This window comes from Phyllopteryx taeniolatus, chromosome 7 (assembly GCF_024500385.1).
Source record: "Phyllopteryx taeniolatus isolate TA_2022b chromosome 7, UOR_Ptae_1.2, whole genome shotgun sequence".
Classification (NCBI taxonomy): Eukaryota; Metazoa; Chordata; class Actinopteri; order Syngnathiformes; family Syngnathidae; genus Phyllopteryx; species Phyllopteryx taeniolatus.
The window spans coordinates 16,108,306-16,124,724 of NC_084508.1; the positions used below are offsets into that span (position 1 = coordinate 16,108,306).

General features: G+C 41.2%; 1 protein-coding gene and 2 long non-coding RNA genes across 5 annotated transcripts in view; 2 read left to right on the forward strand and 1 right to left on the reverse strand.

Moving 5' to 3' along the window:
• The window catches only part of LOC133481048 (uncharacterized), a 17,406-nt gene extending 13,222 nt beyond the window's left edge, over positions 1-4,184 (forward strand). For all 3 annotated transcript variants that reach the window (XR_009789442.1, XR_009789443.1, XR_009789441.1), the window contains exons 2-3: positions 3,680-3,799; positions 4,026-4,184. This is a non-coding gene — a long non-coding RNA (uncharacterized LOC133481048). The remainder of the gene's footprint in view (positions 1-3,679; positions 3,800-4,025) is intronic.
• On the reverse strand, positions 3,003-16,385 carry LOC133481047 (uncharacterized). Its single transcript, XR_009789440.1, has 4 exons — positions 16,307-16,385; positions 11,897-12,002; positions 3,647-3,780; positions 3,003-3,149 (listed from the first exon to the last, which is right to left on the reverse strand). It is a non-coding gene; the product is annotated as an uncharacterized LOC133481047 (long non-coding RNA).
• The window catches only part of hmcn1 (hemicentin 1), an 82,658-nt gene continuing 72,502 nt past the window's right edge, over positions 6,264-16,419 (forward strand). The window contains exon 1 of the mRNA XM_061779921.1: positions 6,264-6,757. Within this exon, the coding sequence (XP_061635905.1) occupies positions 6,502-6,757 (256 nt within the window). The 5' untranslated portion in view covers positions 6,264-6,501. The remainder of the gene's footprint in view (positions 6,758-16,419) is intronic.

Sequence of the window (16,419 nt, forward strand, 5' to 3'; positions counted from 1 at the left end):
CCTTTATATTGCTTGCATAAACTACTTAGGAACAGGGTGTACCCCTGGCTCTTGAGAAAGTGATGACTTATTTATGTTAAGAAATATGTTATGCAATGACATCCTGAAAGCTAGATTGGACATTGCGTTTACACTGCGCTTTTTATATCCTTATTTGTTTGCCATGCAAAACTCTTGAAAGCAGATGCTCTTTTCCCACATTACGAGTGCGCAATTTGGTTAGTGAGGTTTGGACTCCCATTTGTATGTTTCCATATACATTTTCCCATCATCATCTAGGATATTATGGTACCTCTGCTGCTGCTGCCTTTCCCCCTCTCATTCACCATGTCTCGATTCCTGCAAAAAAAAATAAAAAAAAAATTGTATAGTGTACGCAAATGGGCTGTAAATGGTGAAAGTGTGCGTGCACACGTGTTTGCATGTGTATCACTTACAGGGCTCTTACAGTAAGCATCGCTGCACCTTTAGTGGTAACAGGTAGGTTTTTAATCTGGAGCCATAGAACAGAACAACAGATTACAGGTAGACTAGTCTAATTTGTCCAATAAATGGAATTATGCAGGCACTCCTTCACTGTTCCCCTTGGGGGCGCCAAATAACTTCTGAGATGCGCAGAGGTGATTGGGGGGGCGGAATAAAACAAAAACCATGCAATGCCCAATGAAAAATCCAGAATACACCCATAGATGTTATGTTGGAACTGGTGTAGTCAGCATTATGTTAGAAGAGACAATCGTAGCTACTCATTTGGAGATTTGTGTTTTCAGTAGTCCCTCGTTCATCACGGAGGTTACGTTCCAGAACCCCAGCAATAGACAAATACTTGTGAAGTAGCGACCATATATTTATTATTTATATATATTTTAAAACCACGTCCTGATGCAGACGTCTGTAAGGGAGTTCATATGACTTGCTAAAAAGTTTCAGTTCTGTCTAATCTGTTGTAATTACATTATCCCAGAAGCTTTATATCTTGTCGATATGCATTTTGGCACATTATTTGAGTAACCAGTGTGTTGTTTTTTGTTTTTTTTTCTTCAACGGAAGGGTATCAAACATTTTGCCACGGTATATTGTATAACTACAGAAGCAAGAAATTACGACGTGAAGAATAAAAGCGTAATTCTAAAGTTTGAAAAGTAGGTTTACGTCCATGTTTTACAACTTCATATAACAACTATTTATGTCAGACTGCTGTGTGTGGTGAAAAATAATAGTTATCGCAAGCACTTGGTCCTAAATTGAAGCACTTTTCCAACACCTTTCGACATTAAAATTCCATATGACCCTGTGTGTATGCACGTTGGAAGTGCAAAGACTGAACTCACATTGCTGTCCTCATTGGACCAGTCAGGGTGCAGTTGAGAATTATTTTTCTCTGCAAGCGCCATTTCAAAATATTTTGCCTGTTCCTCTTGACATAGACATAACCACTGTGGACACACAATAGTGTCATAAACACACACTCAGCTGTAACAGAAACTGGGTGCTCACATTATGCATTATTGCGCCTCCTTGTGTTGGAAACACTGGTCGCTTTCTAAACTGCAGACACAGTACACAACAGAATATAATAAATTACACTAGAGTGATCCAGCCCACGAGATGGAAGTATGCATGCTCTCCTTCAGTGTTCCCCTCGGGGGCGCCAGAGGACTTTGAGGATGCGCAAAGACTGAAGGAAAAAAAAACAATAATAAAAAACATGCAATGGCACGTGAGCGATGAAATCCGTAGACTCTGAGGTCAATCTTACCCCGCGCATTAATTTTCATTTTAAAAAAATGAAAAAATATTTGTTTTTGTTTTTTAATCACTTGAGAACTATACCACTCTATCCCTTTCTCTCTCTGGCTAACACGCAGAAGCTAATGTTCACATTTATCTAATCGGATTGGCTACTCGAATGTCCTGCTTTCTGGTCTTCCTAAAAAGAGTATCTCCAGTTTACAATTACTACAGAATTCGGTAGCACGAGATCTATTTGTCTATTTACTCAATACATTCTAAATGTTTATTGTCAGAAATGCACAGACCTTTTGTAACAGTATAAATACTGAGTATTTCATCTCAGTGGAAAGGAATATTAAAAACATTTTTTGTGAGTCTCGAGCTCTATAAAATAAGAAAACAAGTTTTTTTTAAGGTCACCTTTTGATTTGAGTAATAGACAACACTGTTGGAAATGTAGTATATACAGAATAACAACTACACAAAAAAGAAACGAAGACGAACTCATTATTATGTAGTAATGTATTTTTTCACAGTCTCTCACCTGCTCCTGGCTGACTTCTTTTTAAAAAATAGCATATGTCCATCTATTAAAAGCAGACATTTGCAAACAGTGTTTCATAAGGTGTGCTGTCGTAAACTAGCATTTAACTAGATTAACACGTGGAGTTATGGCAATAAAAGCGACCTGATACTGCCAGCGTTTTGTCTTTTTTCAAAACTGAAAATAAACACCCAGACTGCAAAAACTCAATATCTTTAAAAAAATAAGACTTATCACCTTGTTTTTAGACCATTTCCCCTTGTTTCAAGCTAATTTCTCTCTAAAATAAGTAGAGAAAAAGTTTGCTGGGGGATTTTTTTTTTTTTTTTTTTTTTTTTTACACTCCAATGGCACGTTTTTATTTTTTACGTGATGCATCTAATTTTAATTAGAAAATAAAAATAGGTTGAACATGATTAGCAAATCATTGTATTCTGTTTTTATTTATGTTTAACACAACGTCCCAACTTCATTGAATTGGGGTTGTAGGTAAAGTTAAATCAACCTCAGCTGACTCACTTCCCAAGCGGTTCTGTTCCTCGTCATAGGCTTTGATGGATGTTCTAGCCATTGTGCAAAGGCCTGATGGAACAGGTGACGATGACTTAACAAAGCCAACTCTTCCAACCTTTTAAAGATTAAAGTGTCACGATGGGTAATCGTATGAAATAGGACTGGACACAAAAGCAGGCAGAGGCGGAGGAAGCAGATGAGAATGGTTTATTAAGTAATAGGTCACGGGGTAGGATATCCGAGGGGTGATGGTGGTCCATTGGAACAGGGAAGGTGCAGGAAGCGGCAGCGTGGGCAGGTGGAAGAGTTTAATGGTGTGACTGGAGCGGGCAGCGAAGCGGGAGACACGAATGGAGCACTGGGGACGGAGGAGGACACAAGAGGATTAGTACAATTATAACTAACTAACTAACTAACTAAATAAATAAAAGTAGGGCAGTGAATTTCAAAATAAGAGCAAGTAAATTAAAAAAAGGATTACGTATTCAAATAAAGCGCTTAACTTCAGAAAAATTCTTTGAAAAAAAACTAACAAAATACAGATATTATTTCATGTTTTGATCATATGGGTAGAAGCAAAATCATGCATTGTAAAAATGCATTATACATAGGTAGAAGGGTTTTCCAGAATTTTGAGGTCAACTTTGGGGGTGCGTATTATACATGGCTGCGAATTATACATGAGAAATTACGGTAACAATTTTGGTTGTAGTATGTGTGGTGTGCTCAGATAATCTCAACACAGAACACCACACACAAAGATTCTGTTTGACAACTGATCTAGAATAAAGTCCTTCAAGACAGAAATCTCACGTGATCAAACATAGTCTAACAAATAAAAAGAAGAAACCCTACTATATATGTTGCGCTGATGTTTCCTGATTCCAGAGTGCTGCTGAAGGGACCAGAGGCAGAGTGTTGTAGAATGGTGATGTCGTCAATAAAGACTTGCTTTCCAAAATACTCCTCAACATCTGGTGAACCCGCTCCTACAAAATATGACATCAGGTAGGATGTTTTCTTTTTTTAATTTGTTTTTTAATTTATTTATGGTGGGCTTTTTCAGATATGCAAAGACAAACAAAACGTTGCCCTGGTGAATAAAGATAATTCCGTTTCAGAAGCAAAACTAATTTCCTCCACTTTCTGCTCCGTGTCATGGTCCAGTTTGTGAACATTAATGATCTTCAAGCTTTTAAGAGTGAACGCTTGCTCCATATTGCTCTTGTTGCAGCCGTGGCCCAATGGTTAAGATCATCGCCTGCCACCGTGGGGGACCTAGGTTCAAAACCCCGACTGGACCATCCGCCAACATCCCCCGGACTCACGGCTGTGGTGTCCTTGAGCAAGACACTGATACCCCGAAATGCTCCCCGGGCGCTTCAGCTGCCCCCTGCTCCAGTGTGTTCTACTAACATGTGTATGTGTTCACTGTGATGGGTTAAATGCAGAGAACAAATTTCGTGTGCATGCATGCATGTTCATGACAATAAAAGATGATTCTTCTTCTTCTTCTTGTTGTTTTGGTTCTGAATGTGGAGATGTGCAGGGGCTGATCTATTCTGGTGGGATACAGGGGAGCCTCACAGCCACTCCAAAATCCTGAAAAATTCGGAACTATTTTTCTTATAACCTTCAATAGAAAGTTTTGATGAAGCAGCGTTTCAAAATATTATTGCTTTATAGATTGGTTTTAATAAATCAAAGTTGAAGAATTTCAACATGGCCCTTGCATCCATTGATTTTTGTGTATGCAGCTCTCTGAGAAAAACGTTTGGACACCCCAAATCTAGCAGCTAGATTGAATCATACAATGTAGGTAAAATGGGTTTAATTCAAAATTTTATTTTTTTGTTTTCTACCGGATCACATGATTTATCAACTTTTGGTGCGAGACGGTGGCTGACTAGTTGGCTGACACATCCGCCTCATAGTAATTGTCCATAGGTGTGAATGCGAGTGTGAATGGTTGTTTGTTTATTTATATTATTATTCATATTATTTTATATGTGCCCTGCTGGCAACCAGTTCAGGGTGTACCCCGCCTCTCTCCCCAAGTCAACTGGGAACTGGGTATTGTACAAAATTTATATACTGTATACAAAGCCCTTTGTGAAAATTTGTACGATAGCTACTGCTAATCCCCTCACGCACACTTGGTCTTTTTTTTTGGGGGGGGCAGGTTTGAGTGAAGGGGGATTGTTTTCACAATGCTCTTCACAAAAAAAGAAACATTCTCATTTTTACATGGTTGTCGTCATATTAACATGAGTACGCTTAGAGTCAAAAGAGTGACTTGAAGGTGAGGAAGAAAAGGATTAAAGAGGTGTGAGTCATAAATCTCCCAGTACACACTGATTCAGGAATGAAGGCAAATGAAAGACTGCATTTTCCCAATTCATCATTGTGGGAGCTTGGTTGGAGTCAGGTGGTGCTTTTTTTGCACTCTGGGATCAGAGCTCATCCACTGGCTTTTATAGCATGGCTCTTTTGACGAGGTGTGAAGGTATGGCATAATGAGGCCTGTTTTGAGTCGTAATGCAATTTCTTGTGACCGACGCACTTTCATTTGCATAACCAAGATATACAGAACTGATGAAAATGTTCTTGTTACTTATGTTGCACTGGAGTAATATCTGGAGGCTTAACACAGAAGCGTATGACAGATGCTGCATCTCCGTTTTACTTTGTCCTTTATTGCTGTTCCCCCACCCAGTGTAAGCAAGACTTCAAGGTTTCTAGCCAGGCATACAGTATGACCTAAGGCTACAAACTAAATGTTACTTCAAGCAACACACATACAGGAAAAGGGGCAGCAGTAGCTCTGTAAGGACTTGGTCTTGAATCGGAGGGTCACAGACACGTTTTGTCCTGCTTGGACAAAAATGAAGGGTAACTCGTCGTTGGGAGAAGCTAGTTTGTTTCCCGACTACTAGCAATGATTGATGGCAGAACAATTAGAGGGCAAACATGCTCAAAGCTTAAATACACATCACTTTGATGGGTTTGGGGGGGGGGGGTTCCCCAGTTCCACTGCCACTGCTGCCAACGTGAACTTGAGCAAGGCTTTTGAAGATTTGAATTAAGGGGTAGGGTTAGATAAGAAAATAATTTCTTACTTTTATGGACAAACTGTGTTGTGCACTTTGTTATACTGCACAGCCTTGTCCAAAAGTGTTGGTGATTCAGATTTTGTGCTTCAGTTCCTTTGCTGCTTTTTTTATTTTTATTTTGCTATTGCAAACTGACATACAGCATATAAAACAAAGTGACACGTGATGTGACCATCGCGTGTGTTGTGCGTTGTGTAGCGTCGGCGCAGCCCCACCACCGTTACTTCTCCCCCCCCCCCCCCCCCCCCAAGTGCTCGTCCAATCAGAGCGCCGCTACTCTTCTCGCGCTAGCGTGCGTCTTGCAGGCTTTGTGCTGAGAGGTGGTCTTCAACGAAGACCACTGACTCTGTACACTTGTAGCCCAAGAGAAGGGACTCAAGGCGAGGAAGAGCCTCGCAGGTCACTGCGTAAAAAGAAGGCACGGAGGGCACCAATGCTGCATCCAAGCGCAATACTTTTATTTGTCTTATCTTTTTCAGGTCGCTTTAGAAACTCAATGTCTGTGCTCGGTTATCAAGACTGACAGTTGGGCTTTGTATTTTATTTTACTTTTACTTTTTGTTTTGTTTTGAATAATTACATATTTTCGGATCTGAAATGGGCACCCGATTCGGGTGGTTCCTCTTTGCCCTTTCAATGGGGCTCTCATTCGGGCAGGACGCGGGCACCAAAACCACAGAAGAGGACATCCCGGAGGGCGCTTCCACCCTCGCATTCGTGTTTGACGTGACCGGCTCCATGTACGACGACCTGGTCCAAGTTATACAGGGGGCGTCCAAGATTCTGGAGACATCCTTGAGTAGACCGAATCGACCACTCTACAACTTCGCTCTGGTCCCCTTCCATGACCCAGGTCCAAATTTCATTTTCATTCACGCTTGCTGCATTTTGGATCATTTGGATAGACAGAAAAGTGAGAAATCTAATAGTTTGCTCACAACCCGCCCAGTGTTGCTCACACCTCCAGATGAGGTTTGGTGTCTGCACACAGATGTTCAGCCTGGCGGTCACTATCATTAGCATTCCGCCAGCTTTAGTGTACTGTGTGTGCTTTAGCGTTGCAATGTTATGTAGCTTGATGATTATCATCACCCAAGGGTGCTCTATTCTTTCTGAGCAGCTCGTGATCCCTATATGTACTCTGTTGAACTCATGCAACATGCTTTAAGATGCTTTTGTTTTCACTAGTTTCACAACTTTGACATACTAATAGGACAACTTCATGTAACTAGTAGGGCACACATGTCAACAAGTGCGTAGCACTGCAGTGGACGGCAGTAAGGAAAAAAATACTAGTAAGACACAAGATGTCATTCTACTAGTGCACTGAATTGTCTTACTAGTGAGGACAAAGAACATACTAGTACATGGACATGAAGGATATCAAGGATATTGAATAAATGCTGAACTAGCTTTCCATAGAAAGTGTTATGAAGACAGTCTACTGTATGTATGGAAAATAAAGAGTCTGGGGGATCCCAGTTATAGAGTGAGTGCTGGATAGTACACTGTCATAAATTGGGGTACACACTGTATCTGACACTCATTGCATTAATGTACCCTGTACGGTAATTACTGGACTCCAATGTAAGTCTTCGTACCCTTCCAGCACCAAAAAAGAGCAGGTATCCTCCCGTGATTCAGTGGTATAAAAGCAGTACACTTCAGGTTACCGCTGCATTGGCCAGCAATTGAATCCCAGAAATGTAGTTGAGACCATATTGTTTTTATTTTAATTATTTAAATTAAGAGCCCCACATCTATCTTTTGTGAATATGTCAGATGTTTTCTGCATCTTCATGTGTGGATCGGGATGTAAGATGTTGAAGGTGTCCATGATGTGAAAAATGCTCCTTTGACAAAAAGTTAACAGGGGTGGAATGCAGGGATAAGCATGCGACTACATTTCGTATATCAACTCTGGGGATGATTATTCAGTATTTATCAACCTGCTGCGCAATACTTATTGCAGTGGCGTGCGTGCGCCCTTAAAGGGAACATATACTGTATATTTTAAAACAGTTCCCAGGTGTCTTAATAAGATGTCTCTGAGATGCTTTTGTCAAAATACCCTAAAGATTAAGAAATATCTAACTTTACACCCCCTATTTTTTGTCTTGTTGAAATTAGCAAGAGACTGCCCTCATCCCACCCCATATTTTGCAGAGTAAATGGTGAGTACAGGTTTCGTTACGAGGGGCATAGTTCAGCGTGGCTGCACATATATCCTCGAATTGAAAAAAAGTGACTCCACACTGGGAAACATCTGCCAGCATGTAAAACACAGCATGGATTCTTTTCACGTGTGGAGTCAACACTTTGTCAGTTACACTTGTCATTTACTGTAAGGACCTTTGCATGTAGCGCAGCGGACACATCACCAAACACAAATATGCTTCCGCTCCCACCGCATCGAAAACTTCACCGAGCAATCACTTCAGTTTTGGTAATCAGAAGTTAATGCTATTAGCCAATGCTAATTTGTGCACCCAACATAACTCAGTGCAGCTCTGGATACCTTTTGGCTTTGATGTAGTGATTCAGACAGTGTAGTCTGGCCATTGCTTGAAAGTGGCTCTGGATCTTCAGCCAGCCTATCTTTCAAGTCATGGGGGGAGAAACGCTGTGCGGTGGTGTTTATTATATAAATTACCCCCACTGTTACGTAACAGAGGGGACGATGTTCAGAACAGCTTGGGCAGAATGGGCAAAATATTCACTTGGTTTTTTATTTCACACTTGGTGGGTAGACATTCTGGAGACCCAACTGTTTGTATACAAGCACTGAAAAAGTAAATTTTCCACTTTAATAGTATTATCTACTTCATATACATTTTAGATGGCAGATAATATAGTGTCTTTATTTTAAAACATTATTTTTCACAACAATCATTTTATGTCATGGAACACACAGAATTACAAATGGAACCTATAGAATCTTCCTATCCATGATTGTTTCGTGTAGATAAATGTAATATTTCAATCGAGGAAAGGCGAAATCTCTTTCCTAATGTTCTGAACTCCAGTTTGTATGCAGCTGTAGTCCTGAGAATAATAATTCTGTTCAGAGCAGTTGTGCCACTAAATAGGTTTGTTTGGATGTAAGCCTTAGTTGAGGTAATGTTCTGCAAATTGGTTTAGACCGAATCAACAGCACATCTGCTGGTTGAGATAGGGATGCACCAAAATGAAAATTCTTGGCCAAAACCGAAAACCGAAAATGTGGAAACAAGGGCCAAAATCCGTATTTTTTTTATTATATTACATAATAGGATACAAATAATTCTGTGTTCTGTTCAATTTCACAACATAATCATTTATCTATAATCGTAATGGTTAATAAATTATGGCTTCAATATTTGTTATTTTAATGTACTTGCATTGCATTGCATTCGCATCAATCTTGTAATGGCAGACTTCCTGCAGCCTAATGTCTTCTCTTGCATGCTATTTTTGAATGTCCTATATCCACTATTGCTGCTGAAACGTTGCAAATTTCCCCATCGACTAATAAAGATTATCTTTTATTATATATATATATATATATATATATATATATATATATATATATATATAGGCGGCACGGTGGCCGACTGGTTAGAGCGTCAGCCTCACAGTTCTGAGGAGCGGGGTTTTCAATCCCCGCCTGTGTGGAGTTTGCATGTTCTCCCCGTGCCTGCGTGGGTTTTCTCCGGGCACTCCAGTTTCCTCCCACATCCCAAAAACATGCACGTTAATTGAAAACTCTAAGTTGCCCGGAGGTGTGAATGTGAGTGCGAATGGTTGTTTGTCTGTATGTGCCCCGCGATTGGCTGGCAACCAGTTCAGGGTGTACCCCGCCTCCTGCCCGATGATAGCTGGGATAGGCTCCAGCACGCCCGCGACCCTAGTGAGGAGAAGTGGCTCAGAAAATGGATGGATATATAAATATTTATATATCAATATACTTTTAACCTTATAGGCAACTGTTCTCAGTTGACAATGACGTAATATTTAATTTCCAGTTTCAGACAGTGTCCTGTGTCGCAGTGTATTATTTTTTCTGAGGACACTTATTAATTTGCCTGCTATTTTGCTGTTCAGAGTTGGATACTCTCTGCTATAATGCGGTTCAGCCAGATCTACTGTATGTGACAAGTGTTCTGAATCAACCAATCAATTATTTCGGTGTTTAGCGACTGCATGTCATGATAGCTTAGCAATTTGCATGGCTTTGCTGTCGTTCTCCTTTTAACTACTCCTCATCCTCTCTTCGTGAGAACGATACATGAGCGATGCCATAGAGGTGATGATTAGTGACTTATGCTCCCTTGACACAGGACGCAAAGCCGACTTTGGCCTCCGCGGCTCCGCATTGTGTTTAGCTACATTTTGAACTGGATCAGATTACAAGATTTTAGCCCGTTTATTTGGCCCAATTTGGTATCGCAGGCAATTTCCCAGGTCGAGCATGACATATTTTGTGGATTATGTCCATGACCAAAGATTTTGCCCTTTGATAACCCTATGACAGAAAAATGAAAAGGTCAGCATTTTTTTTCTTGGATACCTTCCATGTAATGTGACGTATAAACGACAACCCTCCGACATGGTGCGTTGACATCGACCAATAGGATTTCATATTCTAATCGGCGCATCACCTCTCTTGCTTGCCATTCTCAACATTTATTCAAGCTCACAAACATTTAGAGCTTTAGAACATGAATTGAAAGTACGCCGGCATGTTCACCTACAAATTTCTGTGCTAGCGCTAGCCAGCTACATAATATTATGTTACCTACTTGTGCATGATCATAAAAGTATCTGAACATTACCTAAAGCTTTCCTAAAAGAATGGACAGGCCAAAACGTCCTCTCCGGATTACTTCTGGCATGGTACCATCGTGAGAGACCAAATTTGTCGTTTAGTCTGATCCAGGCATTAGCTAGCCAGCTGTAGCTCGTAGGTAGCTGGGGCGGCGCAAAAGAGCGTGCCAAGTATTGCCCGATAGTACCCGAACAGAGGAAAGCGCGGAGGCTGTGTGATTGTTCAATGTGGCCATCCTGTTTTTCTTTTTTTTCCTTTTTAACTATAGTGTACACAACCACGCGGTGGCCGCGGTTTTTGCTTGCATCATCACATCTCATCGGCCATGTTATTTCGTTGACAAAAGTCTTTTGTCCAGAAACTTTTTTTAACAGTATCTTTTAAAAGAAATATAATAAAATATTGTATTTAATTCTTTAGTTTACTCTTAATGCTTTTAACAGAGACAAAGGCATCCTAAGAGAGCTGAGAAATGGTAGTAGAGTTCAGTGAAAGGAGGGATTCCTATTCCAGATGTTTGTTTTCCTCAGCGAAATTTCTGCATGTCACAGATTCTTTTTAAGCTCAATTTTGCAATCATTTATTGAAGCAGGCAGCTGTGTTGCCTAGAATAATAATTATCTTCAGAGAGAAACTATGCACAGTGTACACAAATGATGAATTAATTATTTCATGCCTCTGGGAAAAGCCAAAGAAAGTCAGATCATTAGCAGATAAAAAAGGAGGAAACAGTAGTGTAATAAGGCTTAATTCTAAGCAACTGTTACCCTCTCCAGGAATAGTCTAATCACATAACAGCTCTATTGTTGTCATCGTGTTTGTCCACATTATGACATCACTTTCTTTCTTAAAGCTTTTACGAGGATATGCAAATGTCTTCTCCAAAACCTTCAGGAAACCGGAGGATGAACAGCACAGCACACTGCAAGCCAAAGTAGCAAAATAGTTGCCCAAATGTTCTTCCCCAGTATCTCTGCTGTCCTTCTTTGACCATATGTATTTTAATTTTGCTTTCCCAAATAACCTTTTTTATGATTAGAAACTGTGTCTGATAGATTTATATGCCCTTCCTCCGCTGACCCAGTATGATAACACAGTCCCTCCTGTTTGATTTGGCTCCCTTTAAATCAGAGGCCCTAACTGTGACACAGTAAACATCCAAGAGTGTGTTTGTGTTTCACTCACCCTGTGTTTTATGCTTTAGTGTGTGTTTGTGTCAAGCGAGTGTCAAGAGGATGCCTGGATATTTGGTTCAGTCAGGAAACCCCCACAATCCCCAGACCTCCCCATCCTGCAGAGAGAAAGCAAAATTATACTTCATAGGTTATTTTTCTGAGGCACAGTCTTGTTTATTTAGCACTACACTCTCTAATGAATCTGTTGAAAGATACTGTTCTTTTAAAATATCGAGTTCAGATTCCTTAATTTTCACTTTTCCTCCTCTTCTGTTTTTGGATCAATCTTAAATCTGTCCATTTGTTTCTTCTGCCATTTCCAAGTCAGAAAATGTTAAAACTTGTTGCCAAGTCTTTGATGGAATTGCTGCAATTTCTGAATCTGCATTATATTAAAAAAAACTGTATTTACTTCGGGTGAAGTTTCTGTGACATTTAGGGCCCTATTTTCGTGACCGGCGTAAATCCTGTGCAGTGCGTGGGGTAACTGTGCACCAGACTGTCTTTGTGGGTGTTTTGCTTTTTCTTTGCCTTTCTGTGTCTTCCAATAATGTAGCTTTCCCAAAATACTGACCATCATCAAAAAGGGCTATTCCATTCATCCATCCATCCACCCACCCACCCATCCATCCATCCATCCATTTCCTTTACCGCTTATCCTCACTAGGGTCGCGGGCTGCTGGAGCCTATCCCAGCTATCTTCGGGCAGGAGGCGGGGTACATCCTGAACCGGTCACCAGCCAATCGCAGGGCACATAGAAACAAACAACCATTCGCACTCACATTCACACCTACGGGCAATTTAGAGTCTTCAATCAACCTACCACGCATGTTTTTGGGATGTAGTAGGAAACCGGAGTGCCCGGAGAAAACCCACGCAGGCATGGGGAGAACATGCAAACTGCACACGGGCGGGGCCGGGATTTGAACCCCGGTCCCCAGAACTGAAGCAGATGTGCCGGCAAGGGCTATTCCACTTGAGAATATTGAAGAAAAAAAGAGATAAGATGCATGCGGCAAAGCTAGGAGAAAATTCACTTCTGCATTAAGCGTTTTTTTCAAGTTATTCTACTTGAATCTTGTGTGACAATATGTTACTTAAAAATGGCCTGCACGGTAAATAATAATTTTATGATGGTGACCACCTGATCCTGTAGCACATTATTTCTACAGTACTTCCTAATGGGGAAATTGTTTTTAATTTCACACCATGACCATTATTCTGGAACAGGCTGCGTTCAACTTCACCTGTACTATACATTGAAATACAGGCGGATGGCTGATGTCATGTTACTGTTTGTTTAATCGGTGCGTTCTGGAGATTTCTTCTGCTAAGTTGATGCCCTGACTTGACTGGCTCAGCCAGCTCTCTTTAGTTAGAGGACTATTGGAGCTTGAAGCATGAAGCGAATAACTGATGCTGTAGCTGATTAAAGGCACTTATCCCAGCGCTTCCTTTGTTGGTGTTCATTGTCCACCATCCCCTTTTACCTTTTTTTTTTTTTTTAGAGCAGCCGTTTCTGTCTGAAGTGCCCCACCTATGTAAAGATTACAAGGAGCCTGCTTTTGGCTGGACACAGTCAATAATGATGCCATTAGACAGGAATGTCAAAAGATAAATGAGGAGCTTTGGGAGAACAGAGTAGTTTGGCTAACTGCCCTCTGTGTCTTTCAACCTGGTACAGTATATTTGAATGGGCTTACATTTTAAGGACGGGAGCTGCCTCACCTAAAGTGCCTTAAGTCACTCTTAAGACAATAGCTTTTGACTTCATTTAGCTTTGTAATTAGTGGTCAAAGGTTATCCCGAGGCCTACGGGAACGTGTGTTCATCCTGCTCCGTTCTAGTGAATTAGCTAGGGGAAAAGGTGTAAGAATATCCTAGAAGTCACTTAACATGCCCTGCCTTACACTCCCCCCTCCAAAAGTTGAAACAATCCCCGTATATGTGCAACCTACTTCCGCATTGGGCAAAATAGGTCGAAGCACTTCCTCCTGGCTCGGGTGAATGATGAAGGGGACCGTGACAAAACCCATCCATCCATCCATCCATTGTCTTCCGCTTATCCGAGGTCGGGGAGCCCAGACTTCCCTCTCCCCAGCCATTTCCTCCAGCACTTCCGAGGGGATCCCGAGGCGTTCCCAGGCAAGCCGGGAGACATAGTTTCTTCAGCGTATCCTGGGTCGTCCCTGGGGTCTCCTCCCGGTAGGGGAGGCGTCCAGGAGGCATCCTAAACAGATGCCCGAGCCACCTCATCTGGCTCCTCTCAATGCGGAGGAGCAGCGGCTCTACACATCCCCCTCCTGGATGACTGAGCTTCTCTAAGGGAGAGCCCGGACACCCTGCGGTGGAAACTCATTTCGGCCGCTTGTATCCGGGATCTTGTTCTTTCGGTCACGACCCACAGCTCGTGACCATAGGTGAGGGTAGGAACGTAGATCGACCGGTAACTTGAGAGCTTCGCATGGGTTCAGGCCAATTTTTGCTTCTTTATTAAAAAAGAAAAACTGAAAGCACATAACAGCCATAAGTATTCAGACCGTTTGCTGTGACACTCATATATTTAACTCAGGTGCTGTCCATTTCTTCTGATCATCCTTAAAATGGTTCTACACCGTCATTGGAGTCCAGCTGTGTTTTATTATACAGATTGGACTTGATTAGGAAAGCCACACCCCTGTCTATATAAGACCTTACAGCTCACAGTGCATGTCAGAGAAAATGAGAATCTTGAGGTCAAAGGAACTGCCTGAAGAGCTCAGAGACAGAATTGTGGCAAGGCACAGATCCGGCCAAGGTTACCAAAAAAATTCTGCTGCACTTAAGGTTCCTAAGAGCACAGTGGCCTCCATAATCCTGAAATGGAAGACGTTTGGGACGATCAGAACCCTTCCTAGAGCTGGGCGTCTGGCCCAAACTGAGCAACTGGGGGAGAAGCACACTGCTACTATACCGAAGAAGTGGCTTCAGAACAACTCCATGACTGCTTTTGAATGGCCCAGGCAGAGCCCTGACTTAAACCCAATTGCGCATCTCTGGAAAGATGTGAAAATGGTTGCCCACCAACGTTCACCATCCAACCTGACAGAACTGGAGAGGATCTGCAAGGAGGAATGGCAGAGGATCCCCAAATCCAGGTGTGAAAAAAATCATCATTCCCAAAAAGACTCATGGTTGTATTAGCTCAAAAGGGTGCTTCTACTAAATACTGAGCAAAGGTCTGAATACTTATGGCTATGTGATATTTCAGTTTTTCTTTTTTAATAAAGCAGCAAAAATTTCAACAATTCCGTTTTTTTCCTGTCAATATGGGGTGCTGTGTGTACATTAATGAGGAACAAAATGAACTTAAACGATTTTAGCAAATGGCTGCAATATAAAAAAGAGTGAAAAATTTAAGGGGGTCTGAATACTTGCGGTACCCAATGTACTGTATGAGGTGCAATATGTTGGCATCTGTCTTGACGTCATTGAGAAGTTTTTCTTTTTGTGATTTGAGAGGGAATTTTAGGACTGAATTGTTGAATTGCACTGCATTCAAATTTGTTTTGGTTTGGTTGTCGCTGCAAATGTCTTGTTAAGAATTCCAGAACATGGTTTTGAGAAAAAGAATGTATTAGGATATACAGTGGGGAAATTGGACAATCAACAGAAGCAATTATGTTTTGTCAACTATACCATAATATCATAAAATGTTTAGTGACGTTTCATTAGATGTCAGAATTCAATTTACAGCTAATCAATCACTGTGTTAATTGATTTGTTTGAGGTATGTTTTGCCTTGGGGCCAGACATGTTTGCCTGACCGGCATCTCACTCTTACCATGTGTGCACAACCTAACCGGCCACTCAGTCTATTTGTAAGTGTTGATCACCCGAGGCACGTAAGGTGATTTTCATCACGGCTGCCACTGCCTCATAAGGAGCAGCTTATGTTTAACGTTTTTACACCCTTTATTAAGTGCATTATGTAAACAAAATAAGGATGGGAGATATTTTGGGCCACATTTAGCAATTTGAAAATAAGTTGGAATTGTTATACATCTTTGGCTCTACTATAAAAAAACACCCAGAAGCACTCCTGAAATTCATGTAAAGGCCTCCAGTGGCTCCTTCCCAGCTACAGTATAGCAGTTGCACACAGTCAAGCATTATTTGGCAAATTTTTGAGTCAACATCATACTGTCACACTTTATTAACCACAGTAATATGCCTTTGACCCGTAGACCCGTTCAGTAGAGGCTTTCCTCGAAACAGCATTTTCACAGTTAATTTCATTGGTGCAAATTCATGTCTAGACACATTCACGAGAGAAACACATTTTGGAGAGTGCGAGCTATGAAAACGTTTTTAGAAATGTTTCTTTCTCAAATCTACATTGCGCCCTAGTTGTGTTTGAAATATTTGAACTTGTTCTACCTGATGCAATGTCCAGTTTACATCTGCCTTCCAGGTGTAGTTCTGCGGTAGACCTCATTTCTCTCTCTTTGTTTGCAACATATCCAACTGTGTGGTGCTGATGCATGCAGAAA